Below are 18,676 nucleotides of genomic sequence, written 5' to 3' on the forward strand. Positions count from 1 at the left end.
GCAGCCTCTGCTGGTCCACAGCCTCCGGAGCATCTCCGCAGCCAGCCCTGGGTGAGGGCAGGGGCCACTGATGCACCTGGCAGGGCAGGGGTAGCACTGTGGCTTGGGGGCTCCCGGGGAGCAGGGGTGGGGCGTGGAGGGGAAATCCTCAAGGTTGGATCCAGCCCTTATTTTAAGAAGGGGATTGTGTACAGCAGTGTGGTTGTACACCTGTGTGTCTGTATCAGCGCCTGTCCGCCTCAGTGTGTGTGTGTCTCTGTGTATGCCTGCAGGCCAATGCCCAGTACGACTCTCTGTACAACAGTGTGTCTGTCAGTGGACTCCGGTGCGTGGGCGGCTATACCTAGGTGTGGATTTGTCACCGTAGGTCTGTGTGGGGCAGTGTAGTAGCTGGCGGTAGAGTCCTGAGTGTGTAGGCATAGGAGATAGTGTCAGTGTATTTGTCTGTGGGGTAGTGATTCTGTGGGTGACTGTCTCAGACAGCGGTGTGTGTGTGCGTTTGTGTGTGCATGCGTAAGGATGTGGGTGTCAGTGTCTAGCTCTGCATGGGACAGTGATCCAGTGTGTGTCTGCTTCTGTGAGTTGGTATCAGAGCGCTACAAACTGGGTGGCTGGAGGTACAGGTGTGCCTGTCATAGTGCCCCAGCAAGACAGAGCCCAGTGTGTGTGTGTGTGTGTGTGTGTGTGTGTGTGTGTGAGTGTAGGTGTCAGGGTGTCTGTGAAGCAGTGATTTAGTGTGTTTGAATCAGTGTGCGTGTGTCCTCGAGGGTTTGAGCGAGTGTGGCGGCGTGCTCGTGCCCTGTGTGCTTGTGTAGACGCGTGTTGGTGTGAGCGCCAATGCATTCGCCTGGTGTGTGTATTTTACGGAGAGCGAGGCTCTGTGTGTGTGTGTGTGTGTGTGTGTATGGGAGTGAGTGTCAGCGTCTCTGCTCCCCAGCAGCGCGAGTGGCAGCGCCAGGTGGGCTGGTCCCCAGGACCTGGGCTGGGGGTGGGCGCCGCGCCGCCCCGCCCCGCCAGCCGCGACCCCTCCCACGTGCGGCGGGCCGAGGGCGGCGGTAGCACGGCCGCCTCTAGGACCCGGCGGCGGCCGGCCGCTGTCCCCGGGCCGCGCGAGTGAGCATGTGCAGAGCCGGGCGCCCGCTCGCCCGCCGCCCGCCGCCCGCCGCCCGCCGCCCGCCGCCCGCCGCCCGCTCGGCGCCCGCTTGCTCCGCCGCCGCGGCTCAGCCCGGACGTCCGCAGCCCAGGGAGCCAGGTGGCGGCGCCCTGTGCCCGGGGCGCGTCGGGCCGCTCCTCGCCGCGGGCCGCCCGGGGGCTTGCGGGCGCCAAGGGCGCCTAGGCTCCGGGCACTGCGGGGTTGCGGGCTCGGCGCCCCAGGGAGGCGGGCGCGTGGCCGCCGGAGCGGCCGCCCCAGCTGGTCGCGATTGCGGGGTGAGTGCGATCTCCGGGTGCCCCAGTCGGGACCCCCGCGCGGGCTGCGGGCAGGGTTCCCCCAGCCGCGGGCCAACAAGTTTGTGTAGACGCGGCCGGGAGCGCGGCGGGGCTGCACCTGCTCCGGCTCCGGGGCGCGCTGGCGGGGGGACGCCTCTCGCGGGGCCACGGCGGCTTCGCCCGGGAGTGTGTGCGCGTGGAGCCGGGCTGCGGGGCTGCTTCGGCACGAGCGGGATGGGGCGGGGGTGCGCAAAGCAGTTTCCCAAGCCGCGTCCGCCTCCTGGAATCCTCAGAGACCCTCCGTTTCCCCGGAGAGAGCCGTGGATCTGGGGAGGGGGCGAGGACAGGCTTTGGGGTGCGCACTGCCTCTTCTAAGAGGAGACGGTGGCAGCTCCCTCTTGTTCCGCCACCACGCCAGGCTTCCGGTCAGCGGAGGGTTTTCTCTGTCTCTTGGTGAACTTGAGGCACGGGTAAAGGCAAAACGCACGTATTTCGTCCAGAAAAATTACTCCAAGGAGAGCTCTGCATTCTCCTAAGAGTAGACAGAAACTCACGACTGGAGGCTACTAATTGCGTTTTTCATGCGAAGCCTCCAGGGGGTCTTCTGCCTCAGGGTAACCAACCTCCCGGGGGTCTGTTTTCCTGAGCATCTGTGTCCACCGATGATGCCTGCTCGGTGCTGGCTAGCCCGTGGGGAGGCGGGGGAGGAGAGGGAGACCTCTGACCCTTCTCTGAGCAGTGGGAGGGCCGGTTGTAAGGGTTCCAGCCCCCCACCCCGTCCTGTCCTGGGATCCCGCTGCTGCCCACGCTCGCCTGCTCCCCACCTGCTCCCAAGATGGACAGACTCGGAACTCCTCTCTACTTTTCTAACAGCGGTAGACGCTGTCCTCCCTCTTGCCGCTGGAAGGGCGTGCTTCAGTTTATGGAGCACTCGGGTTATCCCATGTTGGGACGCCGTGATTGGGGTCAGGAGCTGGGGGGGCCTTTTCTTTCTCTCCTCTGAATAGCCTAGGTTATCGGGCACAGAGAGTGAGGGCTCGTGGTGAGTGGAATACAGGAGGCAGAAAGCTGGCTGGCTCTGCTCTGCCTGCAGCCGCCCCTGCCTGCTGGTTGCAAGGGCTGGAGAGAGGGCAGCGGGGAGGGCAGCGGGGAGGTTTCCCTCGAGTATTCCCCTCACCGCCCCCAGCCCCACGCCATACCCTTAGCTCTGGCCTCAACAGTCCCTTGGAGAAGATGCCCCGGTGGGCCATCAGAGCCCAGCAGTTCCATGGGGAGGAGCAGCCGTGTTCATCTCTGATGCACACTCGCTGAAGGAAGCGTGGCAGGCAGCTGGGCTGGTGCGCTGAGCCCGGCAGCCTCATCTTCCCCCAGGAGAAGCCCCCTGGCCCTCACCTGCAGCTGCATCCCCCTGTCTTCAGCAGGACCATTGCCACAGCTCCTCTGGAAGAATGCCTTGTTTGGGGGGGGAGGGGATCCCTTATTCAGTGGGCGTTGGAGCCCTGCGGGGCACTGTCCTGTGGCCTACAGCATGTCTGGCTAGGAGTGAAGAGACGCTAGGATTAGGCAGAAGGCCAGACCCCGCCCCTTTCTTCCTGTCTGCCTAACCAGGCAGAAGTGGATATTGTGGGCCACCAGTTAGTCGGCTACTAAAGCCTGAGCCTCTGAGCGCTGGGCAGTGAGTTGCAGAGCTGCTTGCCTGTACAGTCTGCCTGAACAGGCAACCCAGAGCCTCTAGACCAGGACTGAACCATGTCTGAGCAGCGCCTCTCAGGAGGGCGTGTTTCTCTTTGTAGACACGCGCAGCTTGCGATCCTATCTGGCTCAGACCCAAGTCAGCCTTAGTGAGACCAGTGCCCCAGACCCAAGTCAGCCTTAGTGAGACCAGTGCCCCAGACTCTCCCTCCGGAGCTACACTGAGGCCAGGGCAAAGCTCAGTGTTATAGACCTTCGGGGTCTTTATCCATAGGATGTGAGTGATGATCAGACCCACCAGCAGGGGCAGAACTGGGTTGGAGGCAAGCGCTGCTCATCTGAGGCGTGAGTGCTTGAACGTGGCTTTGGACTACCTTCTCCCTGGGCCTCTTTTCATACTGCGGCTTTTAATCTCTCTTCCTCGTGGTTTTGACAAACAGCATGTTGACGTATCACCTGGAAAGTTGTTAGAAGGGTGGCACTTTTGGAGAACGTATTTAGGGAGGACCTCTATCTCCCAATGCGGAACTGAGAGTAGTTGGAAGAATGGGGTGAATTAATTGTGTACATCATAAAACACTGTGTGCCTCTTGGTAGCTGTTAAGGCTTTCCTCCTCCACTTTGATTCTCTTTCTCTTGCTCCTGGAAACTCATGAGGGGGCCAGGAGGGTGCTGAGGACAGGAAGGCGCAAGGTGTCTTGGCCTCCCCCACCCCCGGCATAAGTCCCCCATCCCAGTGACCTGAGGCACGGCGGGCACAGAGCCAGAGAAGGGCGAGGTTCACTTTGGCTGGGTACTCCACCCACTTGCCCAGATTTATCCAAATCACTCAGCGGGGTTTGGACAAACCTCGAGAGTTTGCCACTCCATGGGAGAAACATACGAACACATGAACAAGATCGGGTTCTACTAAAGAGGTAGGCCAGAGATAGCCTAAAAGTGTCTGTGATTGGCCCTTGCAAGAGTGGGTTGGGCTCCAGATCAACCAACTAAAAAGGCGAAATGCCTTTTAGCGCATTTGGTCGTATTCTGTCTTTCTTTGCAGCCCTGGCCCCTAGAGGGGTGCCTGGAGGCATCTCCATCCCTGGAGCTGAACAGATGAAGACCATGTGATATGGTAGATGATGCCACGGACCTGGAATCCGAAAACTTGAGTTCAGTCTAGCAATAGCTATTTGTCTTTGGTCAAGTTAATTTGCCCTCTGTCTTCCTCAAATTCTGCATCTCCACGATGGAGATGATAATGGTTTGACTTCACCAGTTCATGGGAAGGTCATTCATTCATTCGATGATCTGTTGATACATTCAGCACACTTGAGAGTGTGTGAAAGTACCTTGCAATCTCTAATATGGTCCATAAAGATTTATTCTTATTTATATGAACCCCAGCACTTTGGTTTGCTGGCGGATTCCCCCCTCCCCCCACCTCCTTTGCATTGAATGGAGTTTCAGCCTTACTATTATGTTTTATACCTTTTTAGCAATATTTCTTATTTCGGACCTTTTAAGTTCTGAAGTTCAGAAGACCAAAAGATTTGCCTCCTCAAAGGCAGGGACCCCACCCCATTCCCATTTCCCAGACCTTGTCCCACCCCAGGGCCCAGCAGATCTATATTTAGTGGGCCCTTTGCTCTCTTTCTGAATCTCCAAGAGCCAGAGGCGTGGGACCCTGGGATGAGGGCAGCATGGCCCTGAGCCTTGGAGGGTGGCCAGTGGGCACAGATTTCTGGGGTTTGCCCTGTGCCCCACCCAGAGGTGGACAGAGGCACTGCCTGTGTCTGTGAGGGGCTCATAGGCTGGGAGGAGAAGTGGGCAGCGTAGCCGGGACTCAAGGCAGGACACGTCGCCCAGAGCATCCAGCCTCGCCGTCGAGCGCTGGGGAGTGGCTCTGCTCTGGGGATCAGGAAACCTTCCTGGAGGGGGTGGCGTTAGAGCTGAGCCTTGGTAGCCACAAAGCCTTTCAGAGCCACAAGATGGGGCCCACGTTGGCATCCCTGGCCGACGGAAGAGTATGTGTAAGGGGGCATGAAGCATTGCACGCTGGCCAGTGGGGCGTCGAGTTCTGGAAGGAATACTGAAGGGAAGTTGCTGGGAGACTGAACCAGGAAGGGCCACTGAATGCCAGGCTGAGGCGCTTGAACTTGGTCGTCTGAGTCCTGGGGAGCCACTGCAGGCTATAGCATTGCTCGTTCTTGGTGTTAGAAAGATCTCTTTGTTATGATGCTGGGAGGGGACAGCGTCTCGGAGAGGGGGCGGGGTCCAGATGACAGGGACTGAGCCTGAGCAGGGCAGAGGCAGGGGTTGAGGGTGGGAAGAGACAGGGGAGGGCTAATTCAGAGCACTGAGCCCAGCTGGAGGCTCCCCGGTGTGGCTTTGCTGAGGTCCTGAGGCTGAGACAGCCGCCTGCCCCGACCCCAGCTGCCGGTCACGCAGGCTGGGGCTCCCAACTGCTAGAGCACGAATGCCCACCTCCTTGTCTGGGGAGCAACACGTTGGCCCCTGTTCCTTGAGCTTAGGGCTCTCACCCTGCTAAGAGCGCACCGCTCTGAATCCCCAGAGGGTTGCAGCCCTCACCGCAGTGGCCGCAGTGGCCGAAATGCTTCTGGGGCAACTGGAGTTGTTCTCCCCTCACCTGCCTGTCCTCTCTGGCGGGGGGCTGAGGGGTGGTGGAGTCATATGACTGAACCCCAGTGGCCACTGGTGAGGCCCAGGCCGTCTCTGACCTCTTTCTCCAGCCCCCAGCCCCGAGGGTCTGCCTTCTCTCCTCTCCCGGCTGTCGCCACCCCTCTCCTGTTCAGTCCCTTGGAAACCCCAGCCTGGTGCCATCTGCCCAACCCTCGCCCCTTCAGGCTGAGCCGCAGCTGCCACCTGGGGCCCAGATAACAACAGAGTAACAGCCAAGGGCTCAAGTTGTCTAAGTCCCCAACTGAGACCCCCAGAAGCCCCTCCGTCCCAATATTCTCCTCTCATTCCTGGGAAGAAACTGAGGGGCTCCCTCCCCTGGGCCCTGGCCTCCTCTGGGGTGACACCTGGGCCTCTGGCAGGCCGCCAGGCAGGACAGCTGGCGTCCACCTTTGTCCAGCCTGAGGCTCAGTGCCTCGCTGGTGCCTCCCCCCTCCCGACAAGGCCGGAGCCTCAGGTAGGGGTGGGCCCCTGCCCCCCATCGTCCCCCTGAAGCACTTTGCATGATTCCCAGACAGGCGGTGTCACATGGGAAGAATGCCTGGGGGAAGAATGGTCTAGACCTGCAGAGGAGGGGAGGGGCCCAGGAGGCTGTGACGCTGACCACATGGCAGCATCTGGGAGGTCTGACGGGGTGGGGCGAGGGGGGGTGACACCGTGTGAGGCACCATGTCTGGGAGCTTCATCCTGGCATGTTTTCAAAAAGGTGGTGATGGAGGCACGCTAAACCCCTTTCAGGAATCAATCTTGCCTCGTGTGAAGCTGGTGTGGGGAGAGAGGCGGGAAGCTTAGTGGGCATGGGGTGGGCTCTGGGAGCAGGGAGCCAGGTCTGAATTCCGGTCCTGGTTTGTCTGGCCTTGGCCAAGGGGCTTCACCCAGCTGAGCTTTAGAGACCGGGGCTCTCGGATGGGGGGTGATCAGGGCATCTGCCTCGGCGGGAGATGGGAGTAAATGACGTGGTGCACCTCGGCGGGAGATGGGAGTAAATGACGTGGTGCAGGTGAAATACACAACCAGTCTAGTTGGATTATTTAGCGCTGCCAAGGGCTTCATAAACGGTGGCATTGAAAAAGCAAGCAATTGCTAGCAGCTGTCTTAGCATGGGGGCAGCTTCAAGTAAGCCTGGGTTAGTGCGCCCACCCCAGGGAGTTGGAGGCTGAGAGGAGGTGTGGGTGGCTGACTCCCCCCACAGCTCAGCTGCTGCAGGCCTCTCTCCAGCGTCTCCATGTTTTTGCCTCTTTTGCGCTGGTAAAGCTGAAGGCTGCAGGTAACGGAAGACTTACTCCCTGATTCGCTCCCAGGACAACACCTACTTACCCCCATTTAGCATGAGGAGCCTGAGGCTCTGCCCTGTGCGGTGACTTGATCAAGGAGGATTTGCTCTAATGGAGGGCCTCCTGGCCTCGGGGTACAGCCGGCACAGCTGATGGGCCGCGTCTACATACGCGCCCCAGGCACTGGCTGCTCCCGCTGTGCAGCTGCCTTGTGGCTTGGCTGTGAGCCCTTGTGCAGATGCTGCACGTAGCCCAGCCCCCCACGCCCACCCCAGGCCTCTTTCAGGTTCAGTCACTCAACAAACACTTGTACGGGCACTGCCCTGCCGGCTGTGTGCTAGGATCTGGGGATGTGGCGAGAATGTGAGAGCGGGTGTCATCTGTGCCCTGGGGGAGAGGTGAGCGTGCTAGAGAGTGGGGGACGACTGACAAACGTGATATCAGTGGGAAGTGGGCTGGAAGTCGGGGCAGGGGGACAGGTTCCTGATGTGGCAGGTGTTCTGGGCTGGGAATCGGCTTCGCGACGTTGGAAGTTCAGAGCGGCAGCCTGCCTTATAGGAGGCCAGGGTCGTTGAGCGCTGGCGTGAAAGTAGCTGCCCCCTGCCCCCACGTCCAGTGCCCACCTCCCCAGACCAGGGGAGGCCCCTCTGGGAAGGGGTGGCTCTAGAGAGGACTTGGTTGGCGGGGGGGGGGCTTGGGGAACCCGGGTGTGATCGCCCTGACATTGCTGCATCCCACTGTGCCCTTTGTAGTGTGCTCCCAGAGCCTGTATACAAATGTGTATGGAGTTCTGGCCGGGTCTTGGCTTCAAAATTCTGAACAGCTGATCCATTGCCCACCTTGTGGCTCCATCTCATCAGAGCCTTTCTCCCCACAGTAGGCGTCCTCTCTCCCCTTATATTTTAGTTTTATAGGATTTTTCACTGATAGAATCCCAATCTTGTAACCAGAAGCCTTTTGCAAGCAGATCCAGAAACCTCTCTTCATAGAATGACACAGGAAGGATAACATATAAAGCTCAGGCACCCTTATTAATTTCCGTGTATCTGTAAGACCTGAACTGGTGAAGCGGTGTCCTTTGTGCTTACGTATTACTCCATCTGCCGTGTTTCCAGCGAGGCTTCCACAGCTCTGAATAACTGGAATTTGAGATTTCATTGCCCTGACCCCCACAGGAGGAGGTTTCTGATATCATGTTTCGCCTATTAATGTTATCTTCTCATTCATTTTTAAAAAATGTATTCAGAAACAGAGATGGCTGAGCATCTATGCTGCTGGGGCTCATGCTGGGGGCCAGGGTTACTAAAATGCATAGGGCATGACCTCTAGCCTTGAGTCAGTCACAGTCCTGCAAGGATGATTGACAAGTACAGGGACAATTAAAATCATCTCGGGGTGGTGAATGCTGGGATGGGGGTCAGCATCCCCATGGGAAGACAGAGAAATCTACACCAGTGGGTGGGTGGTGGTCAGGGAGAGCTTCTCGGAGGAAGTGGCACCTGGGCTGATTCTCAGAAGATACACAAGGATTCACCAGGCAAAGAGGGAGAAAAAGACATCAAATACATTGTGTACAAAGGCACCAGGGCAGATGTGCTGTGTGGTCGCTCTGCTGGACTCTGTGTGTGTGTGTGTGTGTGTGTGTGTGTGTGTGTGTGTACACGCACATGTGCACACGTCATGGGGAAGCAGAAGGGAAGGGCCTGGCGAGAGGTGAGCTGGTTGGGCTGGATCAGGAAGGGGGCCTCGTATGTCATGCTAAGGAGCTTGGAGTTTATCCCAAAGCCATGGGGAGCTACTGAAAAGGGTTTTAAGCAGGGGAGTGCCATGATCAGATTTGTGTGTTAGTAGGATCACCCTGGTGGCCTTGCAGAGCATGGATTGGAGGGGCCAAATCTAGAGGCAGGGAGATCAGTCAGGATTTCTTGGCATTTTCTCTGCAGTTCTACAAATCTGACGAGGCTGGCTGGGGTGGGCCTGGCACACACCAGCTTAGAGAGAAAATAAAAGCTCTGGAGACCCGTCTGGAAGGGCTCCCAGACTCAGTGTTTAATTCCACCTTCCTTTGCTGATTCCCTAGCCTGCCACCCCTGCCCCAGCCTAAAGGACCCACCGGATCCCCATATTCCCAGATCCTGCCCTCCCCAGAAGCCTCAGAACCTGGCAGCTCTCAGGATTGAATCAGAAAGGGTCATGCTGGTCTGGGCCCCTCCTGGGCCCCTGGAGTGCCAGGCCGCAAGAGCCCAAACGTTGTCTTTCCTCTCACACCCAGCCGCCGTCCGTAGGGCACAGAGCAGCCATTGAGGGGCCGTGGGGCCCTGGCGGAGGTACCGGGCCCTGTTACAGGCAGCGGTTTAGTCACGCTCCTAGGAGTCTTTCTCCCCGGGACAAGCCTGTCCTTGTGTTAGGGGCCGTCCTCACCCAGCAGCCCGGCTCACAGCAGCTGTGGGACCCCCTGCGAATCCGCGACAGTGCACTTCAGAGGCGCCGCCAAAGGAAACCAAAGCCCAGCGTGAGAGCTGAGTCCTGGGGAGCAGAGGGGCACCCGGGGCGGCTGCTCGGAGAGCCCTCCCCGCTTCACCTCACCAGGTGCCCAGCCCCGCTGGCAGGTGCATGGCCTGGGCACTCTCCTGCTCTGGCCTCCCGCCTTCAGGAAGCCTGGAAAGACTATGCAAGCCCACTCTCTCCCCGTGTGCCCTCTCCTGTGTTAAAACCGATCCACGTCTGCAGAAGCATTTCCGAAAGACAGTTTGCAGCCCCAAGGCACCCGGGGAGTCAGCACGCATGTATTGAGCACCTGCTGTATACTCATGCCTTGGGCTGGGTGCACACGTAGGTGGTGGGGTCTCGTTATAGGCTGGGCCACGTGTCAGTTCAGAGTCCAGGCTCTGAATGCAGGCTGTTCCAAACCTCGGTCCCTCTGCTCACCAGCTGTGTGACTTTGGGAAAGTTACGTTGGCCTCCTTTTGCCCCAGTTTCCTCATCTGTAAAATGCGGATAGTACTATACAGTATCCACCTCGCTGGGCTGGTGTGAGGATTAAATGAGATGATACATAAAGCGTTTAGATCAGTGCCTGGCATGAAGTAAGGATTCAGTACAAAGACACTGCTGTGGGTTTTATGGGTTTTTTTTTTTTTTTTTTTTTTTTTTGATGGGAGTGGAAGGTGTTTATTTCTTTCTTTTTTTCTCCCCCGACTCCCCTCCCATCCAGGCTGCCACATAACATTGAGCAGAGTTCCCTGTGCTGTACAGTAGACCCTTGTTGGTTATCCTTTTTAAACATACTCTGCTACTGTTTTTCCTCCTTACCGCTATCATTATTGGATCTTCCTGCCGCTCTGGGATAGAGTGTTAGCCCCCTTTTACAGGTGAGGAAGCTGAGGCCCAGTGAGGTGAAGTAACCCACCTGATGTCACACAGCCATGCAGTGGCAGAGCTGGGACTGGAACCCAGCTCTCTGTCATGTGCTCTTGCAACACGGCGGTTCCCTTTGGTAAACAGAGCCCCGGAGTGCAAGGTGCCTGACCCTGGGGCAGCGGGAGAAGTGGACCCTCCTATGGCATCTAAGTGCCCTTTCTCTTCTTTTGCAGATTTATAAGCTGGAGATGAGGGTCGCTAGAGCCCAGGGATGGCAAAGTTTGTGACACTCGGGCAGAAGCTGCAGCTGCAGGGTCCGGGCCGGAGTTAAGTGATGGTGTCATGTGAGCACCTGCTGAAAACCAGGCGGGAGGAACAGTAACCCCAGGAGAGCACAGGCTGCCGCTGGGATGCAGGGATGACGCCTCCGCAGGCCCCGGCCTCCCTCCCGCCTGGGTGCTAGGAGCCGTCCCTGGGCTCCAGCCGGGAGCCCTGCCGCCCAGGGGCATGGCCAAACCTTTCTTCCGACTCCAGAAGTTTCTCCGCCGGACGCAGTTCCTGCTCTTCTTCCTCACAGCCGCCTACCTGATGACCGGCAGCCTGCTGCTACTGCAGCGGGCCCGCGTGGGCCTCCCGCCAGGCCCCCGGGCCCCCGGCCCCCTGCAGGCCCTGCCCGTGGCCGCCGTGGCGCTGGGCGTGGGCCTGCTGGACAGCCGAGCCCTGCACGACCCCCGGGTCAGCCCAGAGCTGCTGCTCGGCGTGGACGTGCTGCGGGGCCCCTTGGCCCGGCCCCGGCCCGGCCCCCGCTGGCTCCGCAGCCGCAACTCAGAGCTGCGCCAGCTGCGGCGCCGCTGGTTCCACCACTTCAAGGGGGACCCCCAGGGGCCACCCGCCCTGGGCCCCGAGGCCCGCAGGCCGGCCGCCAGCAGCCAAGGTAGGTGCTCAGCCCTGGGTCTCCTTGCCTATATGGGAGCTACTCCCAGGGGCCCCATTCGGGGCACAGGACTGGTGTCCCCTCTCTCTGGCCCTGGCGGCAGCCCAAGAAGTAGGCGCCGAGAGCCCAGGGCCTTCCCACACCGCCCCTTGCCCCGGCTCCGAGGCAGACAGGAGGGGCCTGGGAGGGGAAGCCCTTTGGAGTTTTGCTCGCTCCCCAGCTGGGCTCGCACGTGGCTGGAGGTTGAGATGTGCGAGCATCTTGGAGCTGAGACAGACCTCGGCTTGAATCCTGGCTCAGCTCCAAGTTTGTCGGGTGACCACGTCTCTTAATTTCTCTGGGCTCCTTGGAAATGGAGGTTGAGATACCTGCCCCAGGGTTATGGTGAGGATTAAATGTGATCATACAGGGCAGTGGTTTGCGAAGCAGAGTCCCAGACCAGCAGCCTCAGCATCACCTGGGAGCTTGTTGCAAGCGCAGGTTCTCAGACCTACCGAGTCCCAGACTCTGGGGCGGGGGCCGGCGGTCTGGAGCAGCAGGGTCTCCAGGTGGTCCTCGTGCACGCAAAAGCTGAGGACCGCTGGGCTAGGCGTCCTGATGTATTCGCTGGCACTCAGGAACTGGCAACTCTTATTATTTAAACTCCCCCAAGGTCATTCTCTTAGTCTGGGTTCCCCGGAAGCAAACCCTGAAATCAGGATTTAAATGGACTTGGTTAATTTGGGATGTGATCCCGGGAATACTGGTAGGGGAGTGGGAAGTGAGGCAGGGAAGAGAAGGTGGTCAGTAAAGGGTACATTAGGGAGCACATGGGGGCTTGGAGCGAGGCTAGAACATGCGTCTTAGGGTGCAGCCTGGAGGCAGCAAGGCCGCGGGGACACGGGCGGGACGCTGATCAGACCGCCAGAGTCATGCAGCTGGGACTCCATCATGGGGTCAGCCTGGTTCCAGGTCGGGACTCTTTATACCAAGTTATCCAGACTATGCAGGGCCCAGTTGACTGAGCCTGTGTGAAGTGAGCACCCACCGAGTGCCACAGCTATTGTTGGGTAGTGACTGATCTCAGCCAGTGTCCCAGCATCCCTGTCACCACCCCATGTGGTCCTGTACCACAAATCACAGGAGAACTGCTATCCTGAGTATAAGAAGTATAGTTGGAGCTTAGAGTCCTCGGTGGCAGGATATGGAAGAAGATGAGGCAAGAGCCTTATAGGAGGATGAGTCTGGTGGCCCAGTACAATGAAGACTGGAGGACTCTGCCTTCTACAAGAAAGAAACTTCCATGGAATGAAGTTTCATCTGAAATCCTCTAGGTCGTAGCCCTTGCGTGGGATTCCTCAGCAAGGCTTCCACGTAAGAATGAGGGAGAATTGAGGAACTGGTTCTGTAGCTCATTTCATATAGATACAATTTCTGTAAACTCTCCCCAACACATCTAGAAGCTGGGTCTCTATGCAGGCTATACCAGTGTAACTCATTTAGACTAAAGTGTAAGTGACTAAACAAAGTTGCCATGGATTTCTTGGAAAGAAGGCATGGAAGGAGCACAAGTTTTGAAAACAGACCTGGGTTTCTCTCTTGGTATTGCCAGTTATTGGCTCTATGACCTTGGGCAAATTAGCCATGATTCCTCTTTTTATTTCTCTCAGTCCACACTTACTGAGGACCCACGTACGAGTCTCCGTGTGTGCTATTCACTGTGCACTTGAGGAGCTCAGTCTGGTGGTGGAATCAGATGTGCACCCAAATGATTACCCCACAGTGTGACTGAGGCATCATAGAGGCACGTGCAAAGGGCTTGGGGCTCATTAGACAGAAGTGACAGGTTCTTTATAACCTGGCTTCAGGGTGACTGGGCAGCAGAGGAGAGGACTCAGGGTGACCTGGTTATAGCCCTGTGTATAGAATACGTATATCCAGGAGAACCAGTGGGTACCCCTTAAGTCATCATTTAGAGAGGCGATGGAAGAGGCTGCCATGAACGCTGAGGAGATCATGGTGAGATGTAAACAGGACCGATCGTCACCCATTATACACCACCAGTTTCTGCCCTGAGCCCCTGAGTGCCCTCCACACTCTGATGCTCTGGCTGACCCTCCCTGGTGACCCCCAAACCTAGCAAGTGAAGGGTTAATGCCTGGTACAGCGGGAACAGTCGGTTCCGGTTCCGGTGTTGAATGGTGATAATTCTGACAGGTTGGTGCCCCGCCCCAATAGGTTATTCAGTATTTTGAATATCCCCCAGGATTGGAGGAAGAATTCGCCCTCTGGGAGAGGCCGTGGTATCCTGGCTGGAGATCTTCAGAGAAAGTGGGGAGAGGCAGGCACTGGCCTGAGGGCCCTCTGGGAGCCCCCTTCCCTTCTTGGGGCTCTGTGGGCCCCGCACAGCCAGGGGGGCCTCCCTGGTGGCGGCTAGCTCGCAGGCCAGCCCTCGGGACAGCTGCTGGGGTTGCAGACAAAGAGAGCGTCTCTTTGCGGCCCGGGCAGCCTGCCATCCCCCTGTAAGGGGATCCGGCAGGCAAGCCTTGGAAGCTGCAGGAGGCCCCATCAATCACTGAGCATTTCATTATACCTTGGACAACATCCATAATGGAATAAAATGTCAGTAAGTTTACTAGGGGAAAAATAGTAACTTCTCCATAGCCAGTTTGTTTTTTATTGATAGTAATTTGCAAAGACATTGCAATATCTCCAAAGCCATCGTTAAGAGCCTCACGGCTTGTCCATTTTGATGTGCAAATGAGCAGATGCGGAGTCACAGACAATAATATATCGCCTCCGTTTCAGCCGAAAGTAATAAATCCGTCTCAGAGTGTGTCCCAGTGCATCCCTGGGAAGTCCTTTCTTTTTGCACATTCTCTCTTTCTAACTCTGTCAGGGAGTTAGAAAAGCCATTCATTATTTTTCCAAGAGAAGGGGCTCCTCTCCTCCTCACAAGCAGAGGGGGAAGCGCCTGCATCTCAGGCCTTTGCTACAAACTGAGATGGGACCAGCGGGGCATGGGCGTCCCCTCCAGATCGGTCAGTTCCACCCGATGGCCAGCTGGTAGCTGGTTAGCCTCTTCTTGTTTTTGAAGAACCCAAGCCTGACTGCTCAAAACCATTTCTTTCTCTCTTATTAATGTGTTCTGCTAATATTTACGGAGCCGGGACTTCCCTGGTGGCGCAGTGGTTAAGAATTCGCCTGCCAATGCAGGGGACACGGGTTCGAGCCCTGGTCCGGGAAGATCCCACATGCCACGGAGCAACTAAGCCCGTGCGCCACCAACTACTGAGCCTGCGCTCTAGAGCCTGGGAGCCACAGATACTGAAGCCCGCATGCCTAGAGCCTGTGCTCCGCAGCAAGAGAAGCCCCTGCAATAAGAAGCCCGCGCACCGCAAGGAAGAGTAGCCCCCGCTCACCTCAATTAGAGAAAGCCCGCGCGCAGCAACAAAGACCCAACACAGCCAAAAATAAATAAATTAAAAAAAAAAAATTTACGGAGCCATTGTCACACTCGGCCCCCAGGTTAGAGTGTAGGATCAGAATAATTACAGCTGTTACTTATCTGAGCATCTGTGATGTGCCCAGATGTACATCTGTTATTTCATTTAATGTAATCTTTGAACAGCCTTAGGATGTCCGCGGTGCTATCACCATTTTAATGACGAAGGATTTTGCATTTCAGGGAAGTATAGTCATGTAAAAATATTTATTGTTAATAATGACGTATAAACAATAAAAACAGTCACCACTGAGCCTGTACTACATGCCACGCCTGCATTAGATACTTTCTGTGTTATCTCGTGGAATTCTCACAACCACCCCATGAATTCCATGAGACCATATCCCCATTTTACAGATGGGAAAGTGGAGGCTCAGGAAGGGGAAGCTGCACATGCCAGGTCACGCAGTCAGGTAGTAGTGGAACCTGGATTTGAATCTAAGGCAGCCCATTCCCTAAGGCTGTTTCCCCACTCTCCCTGTAAAATGTGTATGCGCCGGTCTCAGCCTTCAGGGGTCTTGAGCCCAGGCACCTTTAGAACCTTCTGGTTAATTTCCCATCAACGGTGATAAATGTTTAGCAACCCCTGAGCTTGTTTTGGATGTTTACTTGAAAGTTAGAATTTCTTCTTTGCTGAACAACACACATCAGAAATTTCTTAAATGCTAGTTTTTTTTTTTTTACTAAGTAGGCAGGCTAAGGAGAGCGATTGATTCTCACGGACCTGGGTGACAGCTTTCTGGTCTTGGTAGTCCTGAGATTTATATAAAGAGAGAGAAGCTTGTGGGGACTGGGTGTCTGGGGTCCCGAGTAGAGGAGTGGAGCCTGTGTCCATGGACAGACACTGGGTGTGGCCACGTGTGTGCTGCTGGGCATCCGTGATGAAGGTGACCTCAAGAGGTTCATAGCCTGGAAGGGGGAGAGACCCTTTGGCAGACATTGGGAAGGTGACTGTTGCTCTCTCCTCAGCCCCAGGTCCTCTAACCTGAGGTCTCTGGGTCTTCAACTGTTCGTGGCATGGCAGAGAGTCCCATCTTCCAGCATCTTGGTCATCTTCCTCTTACCTTGCCTTTCTTAACCTGGGGCCCCCCATCTTGGGAATCACACATTGGTACAGCCAATGGGACCAGCGCCTCCTTGCATCTGGGCTCTCTGCTCCCCCTCTCGCACCCTCGCAGGATGTCAGTGTGGGTTTTAGGAGCTCTGACCCACTGTTGGCATCATGCCTGACCCTGCGCGGTGAGTCACCAGCTAAGGGGAAGGTGTGGTCCCTGCCCTCAATGAGCCTTAAGTCATGGTACAGAGACAGGATACACAGGTGTACACGATTTTTAACAACAACAGTTAATGATAAGGATTTGGGTGACAGCAAGGTTTTCAGACACTCACTGTGACAATTCAGAGAAAGGAGAGGCCATAGTGGGCTGGAGTGGTCAGGGCTGTAAGTTGTCAAGGACAGGTAGGAAGTAAAGTGTGGACATGCGGGAGGGAGCAGGGACATGTCCAAATGTGGCAAGAGGAATGAGCTTGGGTGGGGTGGTGGGTTGCATTTATGCATTTGAAAGTTGAGGAAACTGAGGCACAGAATGTTGAAGTGATTTAGTCAAGGTCAGAGGTGGATTTAAATGTGCTGTTGACACCCAGGAGAATCACTCCCTGATTTGGGCCCCAGGAATGAAGGCTGGCAGACCCACTCCTCCAAACCACTCAGCAGGCGGCCCTGAGCTTCTGCTTTGGGCCAGGTTCTTGGCAGCAGCAAAAGCCAGTCTTGCCTGAACAGGGAGCTCCTGGACCGGTGGATGAGATCGCTACTCCTCCCCGCAAAGCCGTTTGGGAGCTGGCAGGCTGTTGGGAGGCCTTGGGTGTGCTGCTTCCCAGAGACAGCCTAATTTCCGGAGGCTGCAGCGTACCGCTCAGGCGCCACTTGAGACATCCTGGAACTGAGTGTAGGCGTTCCCCTGGAGACGAGAAGCATCTTTATCACGGGTGCCTGATCCAGATCTGGGCACAGCTATTGAGGGTGTGCATTCACAGCTCGGACTACGTGATGGCGTGTTTGCAAACTCCCAATGCACAGTTCCTTCAACGCGCTGCGATGCACATGACATTTACACACTTGACACACCTGCTTAGTGCTCGAGTTCTCCAGGCTTTGCTGTTCATTTCTGGGAGGCAGCTCCCTCTCTTGAGGTGACAGGTCAGGGCTGTTTCCCATTGACATGTGCACGGTTGGGTCAACACTGTCGCTGCTTTGTGGAGTCTTGTCCCCTAGTGTCCCTTTGCAGGGATGTGCCACAGATGCCCTCACTGGGGAGGGCTCAGCTGTCCCTTGGTCGTAATGATTCCCACACAGGACAGCTCTCTTACATGTTAACAGATACTGCTTACACACCTGCAGTGATGGGGGCTTACTCCCTCCTGGGGTGGCAGATTTTCTTCTTGATATAACTCTCCCTGTTTGCAAGATCTTTATGTTAGCTAAGATCAGACTTTCCATAACTCATTTCTTCCCTCTGGATCACGAGGAGGTGACAGAACCTGCCTATCGAGACATTTTTGGAGGCAGAGAGACCTTTTCCAGCCTAGGAAGGGGAGGGATGGGGAGGAGAGGGGTCCAGGGGAAGAAATTAAACGAGCCAGACTCAGTGGGTGCGGGTCAGTGGAAGAAAGTTGTATTCTGGCTGGTGCCAGGCTCCTGGCAGGGTGTCTGGAGGGACAGTGGGCCATTAACTAGGAAAAGGGGGAGGACGAGAACAATGTGGAAGTGTCCAGAGGCGCTTCAGGGAGGGTTGGACCACAGCCTCATCCCCTGGGCTTCTCTGAGAAGAGCCTTAGCCAGGAAGGGCAATGCCAAGGGTGGAGCCAGGTAATCTTCCCTCTCTCCGGGGCCTCTGAGTCTCTGCTGTTCTTCCCCGCCTGCAGGCACATACATGGGATGCTTCAGTGACGACGGCCAGGAGAGAACTCTGAAGGGGGCTGTGTTTTTTGACTTGAGAAAGATGACCGTCTCCCACTGCCAGAATGCGTGCGCTGAGCGGTAAGTGTGGGACCCTGACCATCAACTCCACTGGAAATAAGGTCCAGAAAGTGGAAGTGGTGTCCCTGAGGGGATGCGTCGGCTTCCAGTTGGCTGTCATAGTGTAAGCAGAGCTCGACCGATCAGATCCCAGTTGTCCGGAACAAAGAAAGTTTACTGACGGGACGGCAGGGCGTTATGGAAAGAGCTCTGGGCTCAATGTCAGGAGACCCGGGGTTCACTTCCTGCAATGCCAGGACTCACCCTTAGCCTGGCCCCAGACCCAGCTGCCATTCCTGGAACCAGACCTCAGTGCCCTGGGCCAAGGTCGGGACTCACCCCAGGCCCCACTCTGCCTGCAGGTCCTACGTCTATGCCGGCTTGGAGGCCGGGGCCGAATGCTACTGTGGAAACCGTCTCCCAGCAATGAGCATGGGGCCAGAGGAGTGTAACCATGCGTGCAAAGGGGAGAAGAGCTCCGTGTGCGGGGGTGTGGGCCGTCTCTCCGTGTACCGCGTGGAGCAGCTGCAGCCCGGCTCCAGGAAGCGTGAGTGTGCCAGTCTGTCCCTGAGCTCCGTCTGTCCCCTGCTCTGCCACCACCCCCGCACCTGCAGCCCCTCATCCAAACCACGTGGGACCGAACCTGTGCTCCGCCTTCCTCACCACCTTCCCCAGACAGGCTCGCGGCAGGGGTGTGGGGTTAGGCTAAGTTCGCTCGAGTTCATGACCGAGGCACATCTTTCCTTATCCTCTACAGGAGAGAGAAACTGATCAGGAGGCCCAGGGCCTAGGTCTAGGTGTGTCTC

At 56.8% G+C, this 18,676-nt stretch overlaps 1 protein-coding gene across 2 annotated transcripts in view; it reads left to right on the top strand.

Annotated features, from left to right (window-relative positions):
• The first annotated feature begins 1,290 nt into the window (after positions 1-1,290).
• Positions 1,291-18,676, top strand: part of WSCD1 (WSC domain containing 1) — a 40,653-nt gene continuing 23,267 nt past the window's right edge. Inside the window, exons 1-4 of one of the 2 annotated variants that reach the window (XM_032618097.1) lie at positions 1,291-1,428; positions 10,670-11,370; positions 17,777-17,891; positions 18,233-18,417. In XM_032618097.1, coding sequence (XP_032473988.1) covers positions 10,944-11,370; positions 17,777-17,891; positions 18,233-18,417 — 727 coding nt within the window. In that variant the 5' untranslated portion in view covers positions 1,291-1,428; positions 10,670-10,943. Of the gene's footprint in view, positions 1,429-10,669; positions 11,371-17,776; positions 17,892-18,232; positions 18,418-18,676 lie in introns of those variants that run through there. The other variant, XM_032618098.1, reaches the window with a different exon arrangement.

This window comes from Phocoena sinus, chromosome 20, assembly GCF_008692025.1.
Source record: "Phocoena sinus isolate mPhoSin1 chromosome 20, mPhoSin1.pri, whole genome shotgun sequence".
NCBI classification, from domain to species: Eukaryota; Metazoa; Chordata; class Mammalia; order Artiodactyla; family Phocoenidae; genus Phocoena; species Phocoena sinus.